The sequence below is a fragment of the Eleutherodactylus coqui genome, chromosome 1 (assembly GCF_035609145.1).
Source record: "Eleutherodactylus coqui strain aEleCoq1 chromosome 1, aEleCoq1.hap1, whole genome shotgun sequence".
NCBI classification, from domain to species: Eukaryota; Metazoa; Chordata; class Amphibia; order Anura; family Eleutherodactylidae; genus Eleutherodactylus; species Eleutherodactylus coqui.
The window spans coordinates 381,508,634-381,528,562 of record NC_089837.1 but is presented as its reverse complement, the minus strand read 5'-3'; the positions used below and the strand labels follow the sequence as shown (position 1 = coordinate 381,528,562).

Genomic DNA, 19,929 nt, shown 5'->3' with positions numbered 1-19,929 from the left:
GTCCATTGTTCATCTAAGAGTCAACCGTTGTCCAGCGTTAAAAATAACCGTCGCTGTCATGCAAACATGTCACCACAGAGGGTTCAATGCCGCTGTGAAGCTAATGCAGCTTACATGACAGTGACAAGCCATGATTTCTCCTCAGCTACCAGCTGAAGTTTGTACATCTCATGCAGCAGATATGCGAAAGCTACAAGCGAACATGTCTCCTCAGCGAGCAGCTGAAGTTTGTAAATTAGATCCAGCTAATATGCAAAAGCAGCGCGTGAACATGTCTCTTCAGCGAGCTGCTGAAGTTTGTAAATTACATGCAGCTCATATGTGAAAGCAACAAACCAACATGTCTCCTCAGCAAGATGCTGAAGTTTGTAAATCACACTTTGCAATGTTCTGGAAAATTGTAAATACTGCCAGTAGCTTACTATTTGCACAGAAATATTTGTACCAACTCCAGTTTTGTACAGTGTATATTGGTAAGTAGCGCACCGCACCACCAGAAACACTGGTTGTATCCCTTTGGAATATTCACAGGTTTAAATGTTGCAGTATTGGTATTGCTATTTTGTACATTTACTGACGTTTTCTTTGGTATTTGTACTGTTCGGCAAAATTGCATAGAATTGCAATAGCTTAGTATTTGCATGGAAATATTTTGAACAACTCCAATCCCTTTCACTATATTATATTAGTAAGTGGCCTCATGTCCACTAGGAAATTCTTCATGCAGAATCTCGCAGCGGGTCCCTCCTTTCCCACTGACATGAGGCCTGAAAATAAGATACTTACCTGTCCAGACGCTGCAGATCTGCCCTCCGTCGCGGCCGGATCTTCTTTCATGGCGAGAACATTTGTTCTTCTTGTTTTTTATACCAAGTCACTGGTCAGACCACACTTGGAATATTGTGTACAGTTTTGGTACTCAAGAAGGACATATCAGAGCTTGAGTAGGTTCAAAGGCAGGCAGCTAAAGTAATAAACGGAATGTGCAGACTACAATACCCAGAGAGGTTATCAAAATTCAGTTATCTAGTTTAGAAAAAAGATGGCTGCGGGGCGATCTAATAACTATGTATAAATATATCAGGGGACAATACAGAGATATCTCCCATGATCTGTTTATAACCAGGACTGTGACTGTAACAAGGGTGCATCCTCTATGTCTAGAGGAAAGAAAGTTTCTACAGTGACACAGAAGGGGGTTCTTTACTGTAAGAGCAGTGAGACTATGGAAAACTCTGCCTGAGGACGTGATGATGGTGAACTCAATAAAAGAGTTCAAGAGGAGCCTGGACGCCTTTCTTGAGTGTAACAATATACACTTTATAAGACGCACTTTTCTTTCTCCCAAAGTGGGGCGGGGGGAGTCAGTGCATCTTATAAAGCGAACGTACCAAAATTCGTTGCTATCAGCATTTGTTCGCCCAATTGCGAGTTTAATGTGAGATTTTGCTAACTAAATCGCAGTTTGCGATCATGCAAGCAAATGTGCACTCAGTTAACAGTTATCTCTCCTCCCCACTGCCGCCTATACGTACCTCTGATTGGTGGTAAGTGCCGGTGGGAAATGCTGCTGCTTCTCCACCTCCACCAATCGGCTTCTTCCCTTCCTTCTGCCGTACACAAGCGCCGCTGTGACACGGAGCTCCAGTGTTTCAGACCTCTGCTGCTCCGTTGCCCAGTACTATCTCCTGCGCTGTCCCTGGGTAAGTTCAAAATATTTTTTCTCTGTTCTCCTCCTCTAAAACAGGGGTGCGTCTTATCATCTGGTGCATCTTATAAAGTGAAAAATAGGGTACATGTGATAGGTCATGTGAATGCAAATGCACCCGGTCACGCGATTTTTTTTCTACACGCAATGTGCAATCCCCCCCCCCCATGCCCATAATGTGTGAAAAATTCATTCGTCTGACTGAGCCCTTAAGGCCTTAGTCAGACGGGCGTTTTTTCGCGCGATTTGCGGATCGCATGACGGATGCGCATCCGCAAATCGCGTGACCGGTGCGCGCAAGTCGCCCGAAAATCTGCTCCTAGCCGCGTTTCATTAGAAACGGGCCGGAGCTGTCCAGCGCATTGCATTCAATGGAGACGGCAATACAGCCGTCTCCATTGAAAGCAATGCGCTGTGGGCGAGCCCGGGATGAATTGTCGGTAAGGGCTTAAATATATAAGCCCTTACCTGCAATTCATCCTAAAATGTGTAAAAATAAAAAAAAAATTGTATACTCACCTTCTGCGGGCAGCCGGAGCTCCGCGCGGCCGTCCTGCAGTGGGTGTGAAGGGGGTGTGAGTCAGACCTGCCCCCTGATTGGCTCAGCGCTGAGCCAATCAGAGGCATGCCTCACTCACACCCATTCATGAATTCATGAATGGATGTGAGTCAGACCTGCCCCTGATTGGCTCAGCGCTGAGAGGCAGCAGTCACTCACCCATTCATGAATTCATGAATGGGTGTGTGAGTGTTTTCAGCCTCTGATTGGTCAGGGCTGTGACCAATCAGAGGCAGATCATTCAGCAGGCGGGGATTTTAAAGCCCCGCCGGCTGAATAGTGCCAAGAAGCAGTTCAGGAGAACTGACAGCGGCCGCGGCTGGACTCCGGCTGCAGCGGAAAGGTGAGTATACAATTTTTTTTTATTTTAACACATTTTAGGATGAATTGCAGGGAAGGGTTTATATATTTAACCCCTTCCCGACAATTCACCCCGCGCACGCCGGCAGCCCATTGCTTTCAATGGAGCGGCTGTATTGCCGCTCCATTGAATTCAATGGGCAAACGTCGTTACAGCTGTGGCAGAGAAGAATGATTTGTCTTCTATATGTTCTCAATGGGATCGGCGCTGCTGCCGCCGGCCCCATTGAGCGCATATAGAGAAGAGAACAGGAATCGCAGATCGCAGATAGGTGCGATCTGCGATTTTTTTGTTCTATAATTTATCGGACGAGCGCATAAAAAGCGCTCATGTGTCCGATACCATTGCAAAGCAATGGTTTTATAAAATCGCCGGACGCATGCGCATGCGCAAATCGCGGCTAAAAACGCCCGTCTGACTAAGGCCTAAGATGAGGAAAATTGGCTTTACCTCATTGGAGTTTTTTGCCGTCCTCTTGAACAACATAGCGGGATATTAGGATGGACATATATCTTTTTTTAGCCTTACATACTATTTTACTATACAGTAAATTTAATAACAAAATTACATCATTTTTCAATCTATTTTTCAAAACCCGTTTCCCACAATAAGTCAATGATAACTAATTTTTAAAAAGAGAAATAAAAAAAAAAACGTGCACTAAAAGCATTATTATGGAGAGGTGCTGTTATTTTCTCATTAGTTAAAATACTTACCTGGTGAGAGAATTACTTACTGATGGAGTTTACTGGCACATTGAATCTCCGAGAAATCAGTAGGTTCCATCAACTATTAATTTTGGTTAAAAAAAACGCGTGGCAAAAAATGTAAGCCAATAAAGCTTTTCACATCAGAAACCCTTCACACATGCAGTCAACACTGCGGAATCTTTGCTTGCAGACTCGCTGTGGAAATTCCGCAGCTTTTACAGTACAAGGCAAGTGAGGGTTTTTCTGTTATATAAATACCAGAAATTACTTTTTGATCGCTTTTTATTACATTTTTTTCTTGGAGACAGAAAACATCTGGCATTCTTTTTTTTTTTTCCGGACAGCGTTCACCTTGCAGGGTAAATAAAGCATTACTTTGATAGATCAGACTTTTTTTTATGGATTTTGGTTTATTATTTAGATTTTTATTGTAAATATGGCAAAAGGTTTTTTTTTTTACTTTTATTACTTTTTGTTTTTAATAATTAGTAAAACTTTATTGTCCTTATTTTTACATTTTCTTTTAGTCCTCCTAGGGGACCACAATGATCGCTCCTGCGGTATGATGTAATGCCATACTGCAATCTGACAGGCAGTCTATAAGGCCACCCCACTGGGATGGCTTGGTAGGCATTCTGCCAAGACAGCCCTTGGGCCTTTCAGAAAGCCCCCGATTGCCATGATACCCACACGGCTCTCTACGATCTCATCGCGCGGGGGGGGGGGGGGGGGGGGAAAGAAACCCACAAACATCGTTTAGTGGAATTGACAGTGGCATTTAAAGGGTTAACAGCGCCGATCGGCCTTATGGCTTTTCAGGGCTGTTGCCCGCGAAACAGCGGACACCCGCGATGTTTGGGCGGTCACTAAGGAGTTAAAATTCCTGTTCTTGTTTAAGGGCTCTTTCACACAGGCGTATGAGTGCAACCAGAGGCATAACGTGAAGCTCCTGGGCCCCGATGCAAAATCTGTAACAGGGCCCCCAACTATAATGCTTTATTCATAGTACTGGGCTCCCTATATGGAGAAGAGAGGCCTTATGGGCCCCCTAAAGCTCCTGGGCCCGGGTGCAACCGCATAATCTGCACCCCCTATGGTAACGACCCTGAGTGCAACACTGCGTATCGGTTGCATGCCTGGGATTATGACATCACGGACATGCGCAGTGTGCCTTTTTTTTTTTTTTATTCCCCGCAGGCATCGCGAGGGGGTATGCAGCCCTTCAAGGGCCCCGTATAAAACGGGGAGAAATAGAGCATGCTGCGATTTATTTCTCCTGCGTTTTATACGGTGTCCCCCTCACAGGCTTGAATAAAAGAATGAAAGTCCATAGATTTTGGTTGCCTCTAGAGATGAGCGAGCACCAAAATGCTCGGGTGCTCAATATTCGAGTCGAGCTTTTTGTAACAATCAAGAGCTCTATTTGAGTAACAAACCCATTGAAGTCCATGGGAGACTCAAGCATTTTTGTATTGGACCCGCCGGGTGGTGAGCATTTTTCTTTCTCTCTCTCTCTCCACTGCTGTGGATGTGCGCACGCTGGCACGTCACAGCAGGAAGTGGTAATGTGGTGAGGGGTCAAAACTGGGAAGGGTAGAACTCGGCATGGTACTCGCTCGAGTAACGAGCACCATCAAGTATGCTAATGCTCGAATGAGCATCAAGCTCAGATGAGCATGTTCGCGCAACTCTAGTTGCCTCCATTCACAGAGTGTTACGCACAGGAAATACACGTGTGTAATATACAATGACAATATGCCCTTGTGAATGAGCCCTAAGTCTGTCACTATGATTCCCTTATAGGATGCTTCATATCAACTGAGCGAAGAAATGATTTGTGTCTTTGTACATGCAAAGGTTAATTATGCTCACCTTTGTTTCTTGCAAAAAAGAAAGGCCAAACACTTGACAGCCACTTCAGTCAGCGATAGCGCTGTATTTCAAGGACATTTATATTATGATAAATGGCTTCTATTCCAGTTCTTTGTGCAGCCCTTTATATTTTCCGAACATCTGCGACATAGCATATTGATGAATGTACTGTACTTCCTGACACCACATTTTACCTTCACAAATCTATAGACATTTTGCATTGACATTACTAATTTAAAGGAATATCAGCTTCTTACAGGTTTGGAAGCTAAGACCCCTATGAATATACTGGATGATCAGATCTCAGTGCTTGTTCCCAGTAATATGTTATATAACAACCCTACTAGTCCTGTTACTCGGATGTCCATGATTCCCTTTGATCTCACTACTGCACAAGTATGACAATCTCTCCACTGTAAGGCTACATTCACATACTCCAGCTGTCATGCATAGAATGAAAAATGTGTACAACTCACTGAAGTATAGATTGTGTCAAAATCTTTATTAGTACAAAGTATACAATCTGGCCATCAAGACCTAAAACACATACGGTAAAATACAATAAACCAGACATCAATCATGGTGGTAAGGGTTAAACAAACTGAATGTTGTAAAAGACCATACAGCCGATATACATGACAGCATAATCAATTTAATCTAAAAAGAATTAATATAGATGAATAAACATTGCTTTACTAAAATAGGTAAAATGTTAAATTAGGATTATTACTACGCACTGCAATACCTACATATAACCCCAATCAGTAATCAAACTAGCTAAAATGTGACAGAGTTCACATCCAAAGTCTCTAATGCATTTCTCAAGGAGGTATTGAGGTGGTGGGAGCTGTTGGATTGTATATACTGGTGTGTGTGTGTGTGTGTGTATATATATATATATATATATATATATATATATATATATATATATATATATATATATATATATATATATATATATATATATATATAATATATATATATATATATAATATATATATATATAATGTGTGTGTATATAAAATATATGTGTGTGTGTGTGTATATATATATATATATATATATATATATATATATTATAATATACCAGAAGGACAAAAGTTTCACTCTGATTGGACTGAATCCTGTAAGACAGCATATATACACAAACATATAGGTGGCACATGTTTACCCACAATGCACACATAACTTGCAATCGAGCCCAGCATCCTGAAGACATAGAGTGCGAATGTACCATGTGCTATACATGACCTCATCATAGCCCCATACTGCCTATGTGCGCACCACGATGGCCATCTTGCCATATACCAAAATTGTCCACCCTTAATATGTAGCCTACTAAATAAGTACAGTGAAGGATAAAATAATAAAACCAATAGGATGTGAGCAGAGGTAAAGCAACCTTCCGGTCTTGGAGAAACAAAGATGGATGAACCGCCTCTCTGACTGACTGATACACATTGTACATAGTATACATCAGTAGTCTAAGATACTACATAGACAAAAAAGAGGTCAGCACGCAAAAGCCTCAATAAAAAAGTTTTTACATTTTTAAAAAATAGAATTATATTAAAATATCACATTAAAGAAGAGATGAAATAATTAGAGATGAGCGAACGTACTCGGTAAGGCCGATTTCGCAATCGAGCACCGCGATTTTCGAGTACTTCACTACTCGGGTGAAAAGTACTCGGGGGCGCTGTGGGGCGGGGGGTTGCAGAGGGGAGTGGGGGGAGAGGGAGAGAGAGAGAGCTTCCCCCTGTTCTGCGCTGCTACCCCCTGCTCTACCACGCCACGCCCCGCCCTCCGGCGCCCCCCGAATCTTTTCACCTGAGTAGTGAAGTACTCAAAAATCGCGGTGCTTGATTGCGAAATTGGCCTTACAGAGTACGTTCGCTCATCTCTAGAAATAATTCATCAATAAAAGAAGGCATTTAGCTTGTCATGTTAATAGAGACGTGTGTATGCAAGAGATATGTGAGACATTTATTGCACAGATAAAACTGCTGGCCTGGTGAAAACCCCCATCCACAATAATTCAGGGACCATAAATTTTTAATCCCTTATCAGTGTCCAGTTAAAAATGTTTTTGTACCTCTTGTAGCATTCCTGGCCTGACGACCCCCCCCCCCCCCCAACAGTAATTCAGGGACCATAAAACTTTCACTCCGCTATCAGGGCCTAGACAAAAAAAAGTTTGTTTTCTGTTGCAGTATTCCTTTTAAGTGCGGACCAATCACATCCATGTCTGTGCCTTGTCATAAGTATGTATGTTATGAGTGTGTATAAATATCCATGCCTCTTCAGATCTATTCCTTTTTTAGCCTGACGAAGAGCACAAGAGGTTCACAAGCTTGCTATAACATCATGTATTTTTGTTAGCCATTAAAAGGTACCATATCTACAAGATTACTTGGTTTCTCTTGCTGGGAACAATCCCATTTTAACCGTATAACCTGCACCCCAGGTTCTAAAACTTTTTTTGGAGGTTTTAGCATGCTGACCTCTATGCAGCAGAGCGCGTGTTTATAGTTGTAATATATGCAACTCTGATTTACTGTATTTTACTAAGACACTCCATGCAAGTAGTTTTAATGTGTGCTAAGTACATGTAACTGCTTGCAGCCTCATCTGGCATCCCAGTTTTCTTTTCATTCATAGGATCAAAAAAACCGGAATATGAGTTATGGACATCTGTCACATGACAGAGATTACCCACGACCAGTGGATCCATTTAACCATAATGAGGTCTGCTGGCTTTCCATCATGGTTTCTATCATTTTACCGGAATAAACTTGCACAGTTTCCCCAGCTAATAGAGCTTGTGATGCAGATGTGAACAGAGGCTTCCCCAGTATTTCGATGCCCTTGCTTAGGGCTAAAACACATGGATGCATGCACAAATACGCTCGCCGCTACGGAGCGTCTTAGTGCATGAACCAGGTAAGGGCTCCTGCACACTTGCGGTTTTCTTGCGCATTTTTTTCACGCGATATCGCTGTGTTTTTTAACGCAGTTGTCAATGGGACTTTTTAATGTTAAAAGCGCATCGCACAGAAATTGCAGAAGCACAAGCTTGTGATGCGTTTTAGTAGAGATGAGCGAACCTACTCGGCCACGCCCCTTTTTCGCCCGAGCGCCGCGATTTTCGAGTACTTCCTTACTCGGGCGAAAAGATTTGGGGGGCGCCGTGGGTGAGTGGGGGGTTGCAGCGGGGAGTGGGGGGGGGAGAGGGAGAGAGAGAGGGCTCCCCCCTGTTCACCGCTGCTACCCCCCGCTCCGCCAGGCCTCCCCCCGGCGCCCCCCGAATCTTTTCACCCGAGAAGTACTCAAAAATCGCTGTGCTCGATCAAGTAATTACTCGAAACGAGTAGGTTCGCTCATCTCTAGTTTTTAGCATTAGAAAGTCCCATGGACAATCGCGTGAAAAAAAGCAGTGATATCGCGTGAAAAAAACACGCAAGAAAAACGCAAGTGGGTATTCACCCTAAAGCAGGAAGGTAGGTCCTGCCCTATCTTTTCTCGCACGTAGAAAAAAAGGTAAGACGGGACAAAATCAAGGTCATCTGTTTAAGTCCTTAATCTGCTATCCAGGTAACTTTGTGACATGTTTGATTAGGAGATTGTCATGAAAATATCCACTTTACAGCAGTGAAAAAGTAAAAGGGCCATGGAGGTCTTGTGAGCATCATGATCCTTCACATCTGTGAACTTCTCGGAGTTTCCTGAAGATTTAAAGGGGTTGTCCCGCGCCGAAACGGGTTTTTTTTTTTGTTCGGCGAGAGACAAACCCGATGCAGGGGTTTAAAAAAAAAAAACGCATAGTACTTACCCGAATCCCCACGCTCCGGTGACTTCTTACTTACCTTGCGAAGATGGCCGCCGGGATCTTCACCCACGGTGGACCGCAGGTCTTCTCCCATGGTGCACCGTGGGCTCTGTGCGTTCCATTGCCGATTCCAGCCTCCTGATTGGCTGGAATCGGCACACGCGACTGGGCGGAGCTACGAGGAGCAGCTCTCCAGCACGAGCAGCCCCATTCAGAAGGGAGAAGACCGGACTGCGCAAGCGCGTCTAATCGGGAGATTAGACGCTGAAATTAGACGGCACCATGGAGACGGGGACGCTAGCAACGGAGCAGGTAAGTGAATAACTTCTGTATGGCTCATATTTAATGCACGATGTACATTACAAAGTGCATTAATATGGCCATACAGAAGTGTATACCCCCACTTGCTTTCACGGGACAACCCCTTTAACACACAGGACATATAAAAGCTGTCTCTGCTGAGTTTACACTGCCGCGCTGCCTCTTTTGGACACTAGATGTCAGCACATGTGAGAACTCAGATACTCTACATGGATTTACTTGACGCAATGAAAATTGGAAAAAAAACATTTAAAATGTGTCACATTCTGATGATTGTGTCCCTTTCACATGATAAGGATCCCTTTGTGTCTATCAAACATATCCTTCCAGCATTAATTACTATGCCAGTAGTGTTAGGTTGTATTCACATCAGCATCAGAGGTTTCATTTAGAACCTCCATTGCTGATTTCCGTGAAAATCAATGAAACGGAGCACCAGGCGCAGCACAAAATGCTGGACTCTGACAGAAACCAAATGGACCCCATTATAGTCAATTATGTCCATTTAGTGGCTTTAGCCAGTGGGTTCCATTTACCTGCTCTCATAACAGATCAGGTGAATGGAATCCATAGCACAAATGTGAACAGGCCCTTAGCAATTGTGGATTCTCATTTTTAAAGTTTGTTTCCTTGACAGACCAATCATGAAAAGAATGAAACACAAAAGATGAAGCAAAAGCCGAAAAGAGCATTGTTGGACACTCTAAGAGGTCAGAAAGTCATTGCAAGGTCCGAGATCGATGGATTTTACTATCCAGGTATTTAAACATGCTACACTTTTATTTAGACCTGGATTGATTGTTTGGCATCCCACATACAGCACACGCTTCTCCCCTTGTCTGACTCTTTTGAAAACTGTTTTCTCTGAAAGGTCACAGGCTACATTCACAGAGGCGAACTCAATATCGTTCTGAGAACCTGCGGAAACACCCAAAGATAGAACATGCTGCATTTTTTTTTCTTGCATCAACAGAACGGAATTCAGATTCTTGCATCTCGCAATTTGAAAATCTCGTCCACATGCGGCAGAAAACCCCCCACAAAACCCGTGCGGCGCGGTATTCAAAGCTGCAACATGTCAATTGTATCGCCATCTCCGCTGTAGAATTCACACCCTTTCAATACAGGGGTGAATTCCTCATAGGTGAAATGGTGCGAGTTTGGAGGCAAGCATTCCATGGCTGATCTGCAGCGGGATGTCCGCTGTGGACATTCCGCTAGCAATTCCGCACCCCGGGGAACCCAACCTAAGGAGTGTTTTAATGGCTACAGCATACATTTCTATTGCAAATCCTTTAGGGTGCCTTCACATGTAGCGTAAAGGCTATGGAAATTCCACAGCATTCACAGTACAAGCTCTGTGGCAGAGATTTCTGAAATCTTCCTCACACGGCGTGGACATTTTCTGCAATGAATCCCACAGCGATTTCACAGTCGCTTTCTCTATTGTTAGCAGCACAGTGAAACAACGTTAACAGCGTCAAGGACATTTCTCACAGTTATTATTTTAATTGCAGTTTAAAGGGAACCTGTCACCAGGTATGAGCACCATAAACTAAGTTATAGTGTTCATATGGCAGGATCCCTGAAGTCCATTGATTAAGTGCATGCACTCCCGTAGCAATATATCTAGCAGTCCAGCTGCATGCTCCGCTGACTTTCGGGGGTGACAGTGTTGGATTGGGGTACCGGGTAAGCATAAGAAATACCTCCTCAGACTCCAGGGAATGTGCCATATAAACACTATAACTTAGTTTATGGTGCTCATCCCTGATGACAGGTTCCCTTTAAGTTTTACGCATTATAATTAATAATAGAAAACAAAATGTATTTTAAATTATAACGAATATTTTTTTCTATGCAGGCACTGTGCTCAAAAGTATTAATTCCAAGAGTGCCCTTGTGGATTTTTGGCTCGGAGAGAATCAGGTCGTCCCAATCAGGTTTATCATACAAACTGGAGGAGCTCTGCCCTGCCCAACTCTGAAGGTTTTTTTGTCTTATTATTTAGTATTATTTTTTGTTAATTAATGGAATAATTAATATAAATTCGATCATGAAGAATACATGATACATAAAATGTTATCCTTTTCTGTTCCTCCCTGGAATTTGTACATGAGTGGAATATATTTTGTGATGGCACTACAGATACTGTTGTAGGCTGCAGTGTTAGTAATTATGGCATGTGTAATATTTTTCTTTCTGTATCATCACTAATAGATGCAAAACAATAAACATGTGATGAAGCACATTGGTGCCAAAATGTAGCACCCATTTGGAAAGGGTCCTGACTACATAGCTACACTGCTCTGCAACTGTTGATTTTTTGCTATTTTAATGCTAAATGTACATGGGTGTATTTGCGTTGCGGAATCCAGAGCAAGCGTCTGCCCCCGGATTCCGCGGCAAATACTGCCCATAGACATGCAATGGTAAATCGCTTTTACCTGTCCACAAGTGGAAATCAATTGCGATTTTCCGCTTGCGGACGTAAAATAGCAGCATGTTCTTTTCCAGCACGGATTCCACGCGGGCACTTCTATTTAAATCAATGGAAGCCGTCCGATCCGCGGCCCTTCCGCAATGGCATTGCGACGACGCAGCTTTCTCAGTACTGCACATGTGCAGCGGCTGGAACGCAGCTCAGATAACAAGAATCACGACAGGTACACAGGTTGGATTCTACTGCGGGAACCAGCATGCGGAATCTGACCCGGCCGTGTGCATTCGGCCTTACTCTGCCTTGCAGTGCCTTCAAGTAAAGACTTTTAAAAAATTTGGGTGATTTTTTTATTTTTTTTTACATTTTCAATGTCAGTCTAGATTTGAAAAAAAAATCCTAAAATCCTGCAACTTTCACACAAGCATACGTGTAGTTGCACGCGCATGAGCGCCACATATTTGTGGAATGGATGTTGCTTGTTTGCATTTACATCAGTATATATTTTGCGGGGTTTTGCGCATGCAAAAAATCCTACAGATGCTTATAATTACTCTGAGTTCAAGATGTCTTCTTTTCCTGCACAATTACACAGCGTTTTGCACATCTTCTAGCATATTGCATGCGCATTTGCACATCCCCATTGACATAGGCATTTTTGTACACAAATGCCCAGGAAGATAAAGGTATGCTACATATTTTTTGTGCAACTAAAATGAGCAGAACAAATATGTGCATGTCAACGAACCCATTGAAATTAATGGATTCTATTCACTGCTTATTGTGCATGCAAAGTTTGTGCACACAAATATGCGCACCTATATGGCCATGTGAATCTGGCCTTAGACTAATAATAGTCTGACACTTTCTGTTCTGTAGAAGGAACTTTGCAGCAGTCATCTCACTATCATCACAGGCAGGATTACACTGAAAGGTAACCCCTATAAAGGTAATGCGGGATCCACCATCCTGAATAGGTCATGGCTTACAGCTCATCTCTTCCATCTCCCTGCACAATGACCTCTGTACAGGTCCCAGAACATGCCTAAAACAGTCTCCTACACAAGTTAATGTGTTTCCTCCTGTCCATTGTGTGAATGGCCCATGAAGCTGCTGTAAAGAATCCTTAAATGCTGTTAGAATTAGCTCAGGCAAGATGGACATCCCATTGTCATGTACAGACAATGGAATAAAAAAAAATATAATAGTAAATAAAAACAAAAGAGAAAAATTGAATATGTTTCATTAGCTGCTTTTAATTAGTAAAAAAATATAGGTGATACATTCCATGATCTTGTTATAGTAACTGAACAGTTTTTACTTACATGCTACATGACTGATTATCCTAAAGCAAAAGGAAGAGATTTATTAATGCAAGCACACACGTATCTGTCACGTATTGTACATTTTCATCGTGTTTGGTTTGCTTTATGGCCAAATTCATAAGGGCATATGTGTGTTGCGACCCACTGATCACAAGAATGGGAATCACATGTCCCTCTTGCTTCTCGCTGTTTTCCCCATGAGTAAGAGTTTAAATGGGCATGTGCACTGCTGCTCCATACGACTGCCAAATAGAAGTCGAGCTCAGCACTTAGCCATCTACCAATAGAAGCGTCAGTGCATATGATCACTGGGTGTCCCTGGCATAGAAGAGTTGCTGGGTCTTAGCAGATCAGCTCTGTGTGCTACAGGCAGTACACATACACTGGACTTCTATGTTGCATCAAAATCTTTATGCATTGTAGGTGCAGCAGTGACTCTGTGTTATTCATCAGACTAAGGCATTGTTCAGATGAGCGGGGTTTACACGCTGTTACAACAGCGTGTAAACCCTGTTGCTGACATGCAAGAAATCTGCAGTGAACGAGCTGCTCTGTGCTCCGTGGAGCAGTCCGTTCACATGTCCGTGCTGCGGCCAGAGTGCTGTCACGGCTCCTATAGGAGCTTATCGTAAGCACCATGGACAGCGGCACAGCACGGAACTGACAGGTGAGTCAGCACTCGCAGTCCTACCTTTTTTACCAGCGCAGATTCTGCGCTGGTAAAAAAAAACTCTGTGTGAGCGCTTCCATAGCAACCTATCGGTTGCTATAGAAGCGTGGTTTATATGCTGTTGTAACAGCGTGTAAACCACGCTCGTCTGAACGAGGCCTTAAAAAATTATACTTGGTGCATAAGCAATAAATAGGCAACAAACAGTAGAGAGTATGATCGTGTAAAGTAAACACAGAGGTAGGAGATATATCATTATGATTGTTTGCAGAGCTGCTGCCTTTTTCACTCGAAGTGTAGTGGCATGATAAATAAATGCGTACTATGATAGACCTTTCTTTTATAAATGTCCACAAATATGACATTTTCCTTTTTTGAAAAAATAATTGTATTTCCTCTAACTAAATCTTTTTGTTGTGGCATTGTATACACAAAACTGGAATTTAATATACTGTATAAAGTATGCCAAGAAAAGAAGTAAAAGGTTTCTTATAGCTATTTTTATCACTTGTGTGCTTTTAGGTTGGAGATTGTGCTCTTTCAAAAACTGGGGCAAGAGGAGGAGGAGGCAGCTATGTACCTGCAGTGGTCATAGCAACACCAAGGATGGATGCATCGGACAAACTGTACACGGTTCTGAAGTACGACAAAAGAAAAGTAAGTGTTGTCACATATCTGTCTTTACAATACAACATGACTTCTGCTGTACAGTAATGGAACCTGCATAGTTCATTAATGAAATGCATAGCAAAATATCCCTCATCATGTCTATGAAGTAAAGCTTTTCATAGGCAAATTAAATTCTTTTTTTAATTAGGGTATTACTATTTTACAGGGGTTTTCTGAGACTAAGAAAATGATATGTTTAGGGAATGGCCTAATTCAGAGATGATGTAATAAACTGCACTTGACCGCTGAAGCCCAGTGATTGACTGCAGGAGCTTCCAAGAACTAGCGGCCCATATACATATTAGAGTTCAGTTGTCTAAACCCGTCAGTAATGGCGGGTCGAGACAGCTCTCTAATGTGTATGGGGCGGCACAACTTTCTCCCGATAGAAAATATCTGGAAAGGATGGATGGGGTAAGTTGATTTTCAACACTCCATCCTTTTTGTTCCTCTGGGGATTAGCCAGCTCCAGAGCTGTGTGGGTGTGGCTTACCTCCCTAAACACACGAACATTAGGCCAAACCAAATGTTCATGTGTATGGAAGAGTTGGGGAAAACAGCTGTTGGATGAATGATAGCTCATCCGACAGTTTTTGAAGGCGTATGTCACCTTAAGTACTTTTTTATCTGAATGTTTTTTTATTAACAATTTCCTTGTTTGACTTATTGTCTGTTAGCCCCCATCTTGTAAGTTGTAATTGGACTGCTATGTAACAAGTCCCTAGTAGTAAATAAGCGAGCATGCTCTTCCGACCTTCCTACTCGTTCGAGTATTAGGGGACTCGAGATGCTCGTTGCTCGAGTCGAACACGGCGCGGTACTCGAGTCAATTGCATTTCCCTTCCCCGCATGTTTAGCGCCATTTTCTAGTCAATAAACATGCGGGGAAGACATTACCACTTCCTGCTGTGACATGCCAGCCCTATCCCACTCCACAGTAGTGAGTGGCTCGGCCGATCAGGTGGCCGCTGAGTACTTAAACTGGTCCCGCCCGTGGCTCGCCTCAGGCGCATACTGGCGGAGGTTAGGGAAAGTGCTGTTGCTTATACAGGGAAAGGGTTAGAGTAGGATCCAGTTTTCAAAAACCCCAACAGTCCTTCTTAGGGCTACTCACTCTTCGTAGTGTGCACCAATTTTTTTTTTTTAAGCATCTATCCCTCTGCAGAGCATTACAGCTATAGCATTCTCAGTCTGCAGTGCATTAGGCAGAGTTCGCTCAACTTTACTAACAATGCAATTTTAACACGCCAATACTTGAAGTATATACAGGATTCAATTGAATGAAAATGCACAGCTGAAATTGAAATGATTTCTCATTCATCTATCCAGTGCACTCTTCACTTTTATTTCACTGTGTTAATTTGGCTGAAGAAGATGAAATAAATCTGCACACATTAAACAGACTTCTGTCTCATTTCAGGAACATTGTTTAAGAAGAGAGCTCATTAAAATCAGTCCATCGCAATTTGCTGTTTCCTGTGGCTATATTAGAAAAGCACAGATGATTGATTTTACAATGTGAGTATAATTTTGCCATTTTTTTTTCAAAATTATCTATTGGCAATATGCAACATTTGGAAGTAGAAAATTGCAAAAACAGTGTAAGCATGTAAAATACTAAAACTTATGCTGTATATTTCCCTGTATCATCAGATAAGAAGTTATTTTCCTCCTAATTCTCTTTCCCCTTATCCTATTAAATGGAATGTCTTATGTATTTCATGATTATGTAAATAATTCTATGGAAGTTTGATGAAGATAAATAAAGTGTGTTCTTTTTTTTTTTACCCCTTTGTACTCTGTGACGTTCATGAACATCACAGAGGTGCAGGGTAAGTAGGGAACTGGCTGACACACACCACAAAGGATCGTAGTCAGAACTAGTGCAAGTTGCTGCCGTGTGACCGCTTATATGCAGCTGTCAATGCTGATTGTGACATGTAAGCCAGCAGGGGATGGCGCTACTTATGGTATCCCATCGGCTTCTGCAAGGTGCTAGTGGTTGCCATAGCAGACCTGGACCTAGTGAAAGCTTCCAGGGCAGCCATGAGTTCAACCCTCTTAAGCCCTGCCTATGGCTAGGTTAATAGACAATCGTTAAGACAATAATATACTGTAATACAGAAATATTTTTTAGAACTTATGAAGCAATTTCAAATTAAAGTCCACAAGGGGACTTCAAATATTTGTAAAACTGAATTAGATAAAAATTTTAAAGATTATATATATATATATATATATATATATATATATATATATATATACTAGCTGATATACCCGGCTTCGCCCGAGTTGATTTGTTACTGGTGTTTATCTGGTGTTCACACGGAAATCTTATGAAGTCGTGGTTACTTTAGAGATACCGGAAAAACATATGTTCACCATTTTGCGTAGTTCTCTGTGTTACCCAGGAAACACCACGGGAGGTAACCATGCGACGTTTCCTTTATATAAAATGACATCAGGAAGTGAGAGAATTAGATTCCATACGTAAAATGTGGACGCTAATTCTTTTGCGCTTAGAATTGAACAATCGAGGTGGGACCCATTAGCCTTTCCTATTTATGACATAATCAATGCTCGTGCCAAATTTCACATTTCTATGACACCGGAAAGTGAGAAAATTACATTCTGTACGTAAAATTTGGACGCTAATTCTTTTGCGCTAGAATTGAATATTTGAGTTAGGACCCATTAGCTTTTCCTATTTATGACATAATCAATGCTCGTGCCAAATTTCACATTTCTATGACACCGGAAAGTGAGAAAATTACATTCCGTACGTAAAATTTGGACGCTAATTCTTTTGCGCATAGAATTGAATAATCGAGTTGGGACCCATTAGCTTTTCCTATTTATGACATAATCAATGCCCGTGCCAAATTTTAAGTTTCTATGTGAGAAAATTGGATTCCGTACGTAAAATTTTGACGCTAATTCTTTTGCGCATAGAATTGAATAATCGAGTTGGGACCCATTAGCTTTTCCTATTTATGACATAATCAATGCCCGTGCCAAATTTCGAGTTTCTATGACACCGGGAAGTGAAAGTATTAGATTCCGTACGTAAAATTTGGACGCTAATTCTTTTGCGCATAGAATTGAATAATCAAGTTGAGACCCATTAACTTTTCCTATTTATGACATATTCAATGCCCGTGCCAAGTTTTAAGTTTCTATGACATTGGAAAGTGAGAGATTTAGATTATGTACGTTAAATTTTGACGCCAATTCTTTTGTGCTGGAATTGAATAATCGAGTTGGGACCCAATCACTTTTCCTATTTTGGAGATAATCTATGCTCGTGCCAAAATTCATGTTTCTACGACATCGGGAAGTTGGAGAACTTTTGGCGAGTCAGTGAGTCAGTGAGTCAGTGAGGGCTTTCAGCTTTATATATACATATATAGATATAAACATAAACTTAAAAAAGAAACATTTTCCCAATTTTCCAATAAAAATCTAAACAGCAAAAAAAATTCACATAATTGGTATCACTGTGTCTGTACAAGCCCCATCTATGAAAAATATTGCATTATTTATCCTGTACAGTGAACATTGATGAAAACATCTGCAGTGCCAGAATTGCTTTTTTAAGTCATCTCGTCTCCCCCAAAAATTTATTACAAAGTGATCAACAAGTCATGCGTACCCCAAAATGGTAGCATTTAAAAACTACAATCCGTTCCACATAAAACAAGCCCTCACATAGAAGTTCTTAATATAGTGGGGAGCTAAGGTGAAGGAGCTACTGAGCAATGTTGTTAGGGTGCTGGACGATGTTCCATCAAAAAACATTACCAAAAAACAGTACTTTTTTTTTTCCAGTAGTGTGCTAATAGAGGACCCAGCATGTGTTTTGTTATTTCTTTCTGTCATCTTCAGCATATTACAACCAATTTATATTTTTAATGAGGAAAGACAATAAAGCTATCCACAGTGTTGCCATCACAGTGGCACCATTAGTGCCCCATAACACAGCCAACCACAGTGCAACCATCACAGTTCCACCATAAATGTGTGTGTTTATGTCATTGTTTTATGTTGGTGTCACCAAACATATTGGAGTCTGTGAGTCTGTCTCCCTTACCTGCTTGGTGTGTCATGATTGGTGGTTCTAAAAGTTGGGGGGGGGGGGGGCAGAGTCAAGTAGAGGAGTTGAAGAATGTAGTCGGAAGAGGAGGACATATATGCAGGAGGCTGGGTCTCTTATACGTCCGCCTGGGCTATGCCGAGGCTCACCCCAGATAACTATGGTATGAATCCCCTCAGGGGATTAGAGATCCGAACCAGTTCCTGGCGAGGGAGTCAGCGGAAGATATTACACCGTTCCCTACTCAACTGTAGAGTGGAAGAACGGGACTTCGCTACCAAAAGTCTGGCGTAAATGATTGCAAAATCTATGCCGCTAAATCAGCGAGAACCAAGGTGTGATGAGTGGAGAAAGACTATTTGTGTTTTCCCTCCGTGTCAGGAGCACTCTCCCAGCAACCTTCCAACAGATAATTGGGACTGATGACGACTGTCTTTCGGGAAGAAGTGTCTTTATAATACACATGTGCCAGAGATTGTAAAGGAAAAATGTGTCAGAAATGTTATACCAAAAACTGTTAAAATGGTATACTTGGAAAATCAAAATTGGAAACGTTGAGTAAAAAAAATGCGTGCCTTGAGTTTAAAACTACATATTGGCTGTGGACTCTTTTATTTGGTTCTAAGGATTCATTACTCAGAAGAGGCACTGGCATCACATAAACAGATAGGTAAATATTTTTAGAAGCATGGTTGCTAACTTTACCACTGCGCATAACCAGGTCTGGCCAGGAGATGTAGCGCCATCTGTTACCCACCATCTTGTTTCCCCGCTGTCCTAAGGATTGGCCCCCGAATGCTGCTCAAACCAAAGTGCTTTCATCACCATGCTCCAACAATACAGCCAACCTGAGTGCTGTCATCACAGTGCCACCAACAGTCCCATACAGTACAGCCACTGTCAGCAAAGTATCACAAGTATCCCATGAAACGGCCAGCCACAGTTCTGCCATCACAGTGCCACTATTAGTGCCCCATAACACAGCCAACTATAGTGCTGCCAATTGTACACACACAAATAGGGGCTCCTTATCCTGTATTAGACGAGTAGGGAGCAGTGCCAGTATGAATAATAGCAGAACACGAAAAAGGCAACCATGCAAAGACAATGCAGCTTGTAGAGAAACAGTGTAGGAGCTCAGGCTTCTAGGTGGCACATCTAAAAGGGAAGAAGAAGTGACCTGTCTTCTTTTGACTTGGAAACTCTCGTTTCCCACATTTGTATTTTGCCCATTGACAGGACAAAATGTGTTCGCAGATCTACACCAAAAACCACAGCAGAAAGCCACGAATTTTAATGTGGTTTTTGAGGTGGAATTCGCCACAATTCCGCCGTGTGATTATACCCTATCATGAAAACCATGTAAAAGGTA

General features: G+C 42.1%; 1 protein-coding gene across 3 annotated transcripts in view; it reads left to right on the top strand.

Moving 5' to 3' along the window:
- Positions 1 to 19,929, top strand: part of VWA3B (von Willebrand factor A domain containing 3B) — a 136,134-nt gene that overhangs the window by 70,098 nt on the left and 46,107 nt on the right. For all 3 annotated transcript variants that reach the window (XM_066579205.1, XM_066579188.1, XM_066579196.1), the window contains exons 23-26: positions 9,998 to 10,118; positions 11,225 to 11,349; positions 14,318 to 14,452; positions 15,885 to 15,982. In XM_066579205.1, the coding sequence (XP_066435302.1) occupies positions 9,998 to 10,118; positions 11,225 to 11,349; positions 14,318 to 14,452; positions 15,885 to 15,982 (479 nt within the window). The remainder of the gene's footprint in view (positions 1 to 9,997; positions 10,119 to 11,224; positions 11,350 to 14,317; positions 14,453 to 15,884; positions 15,983 to 19,929) is intronic.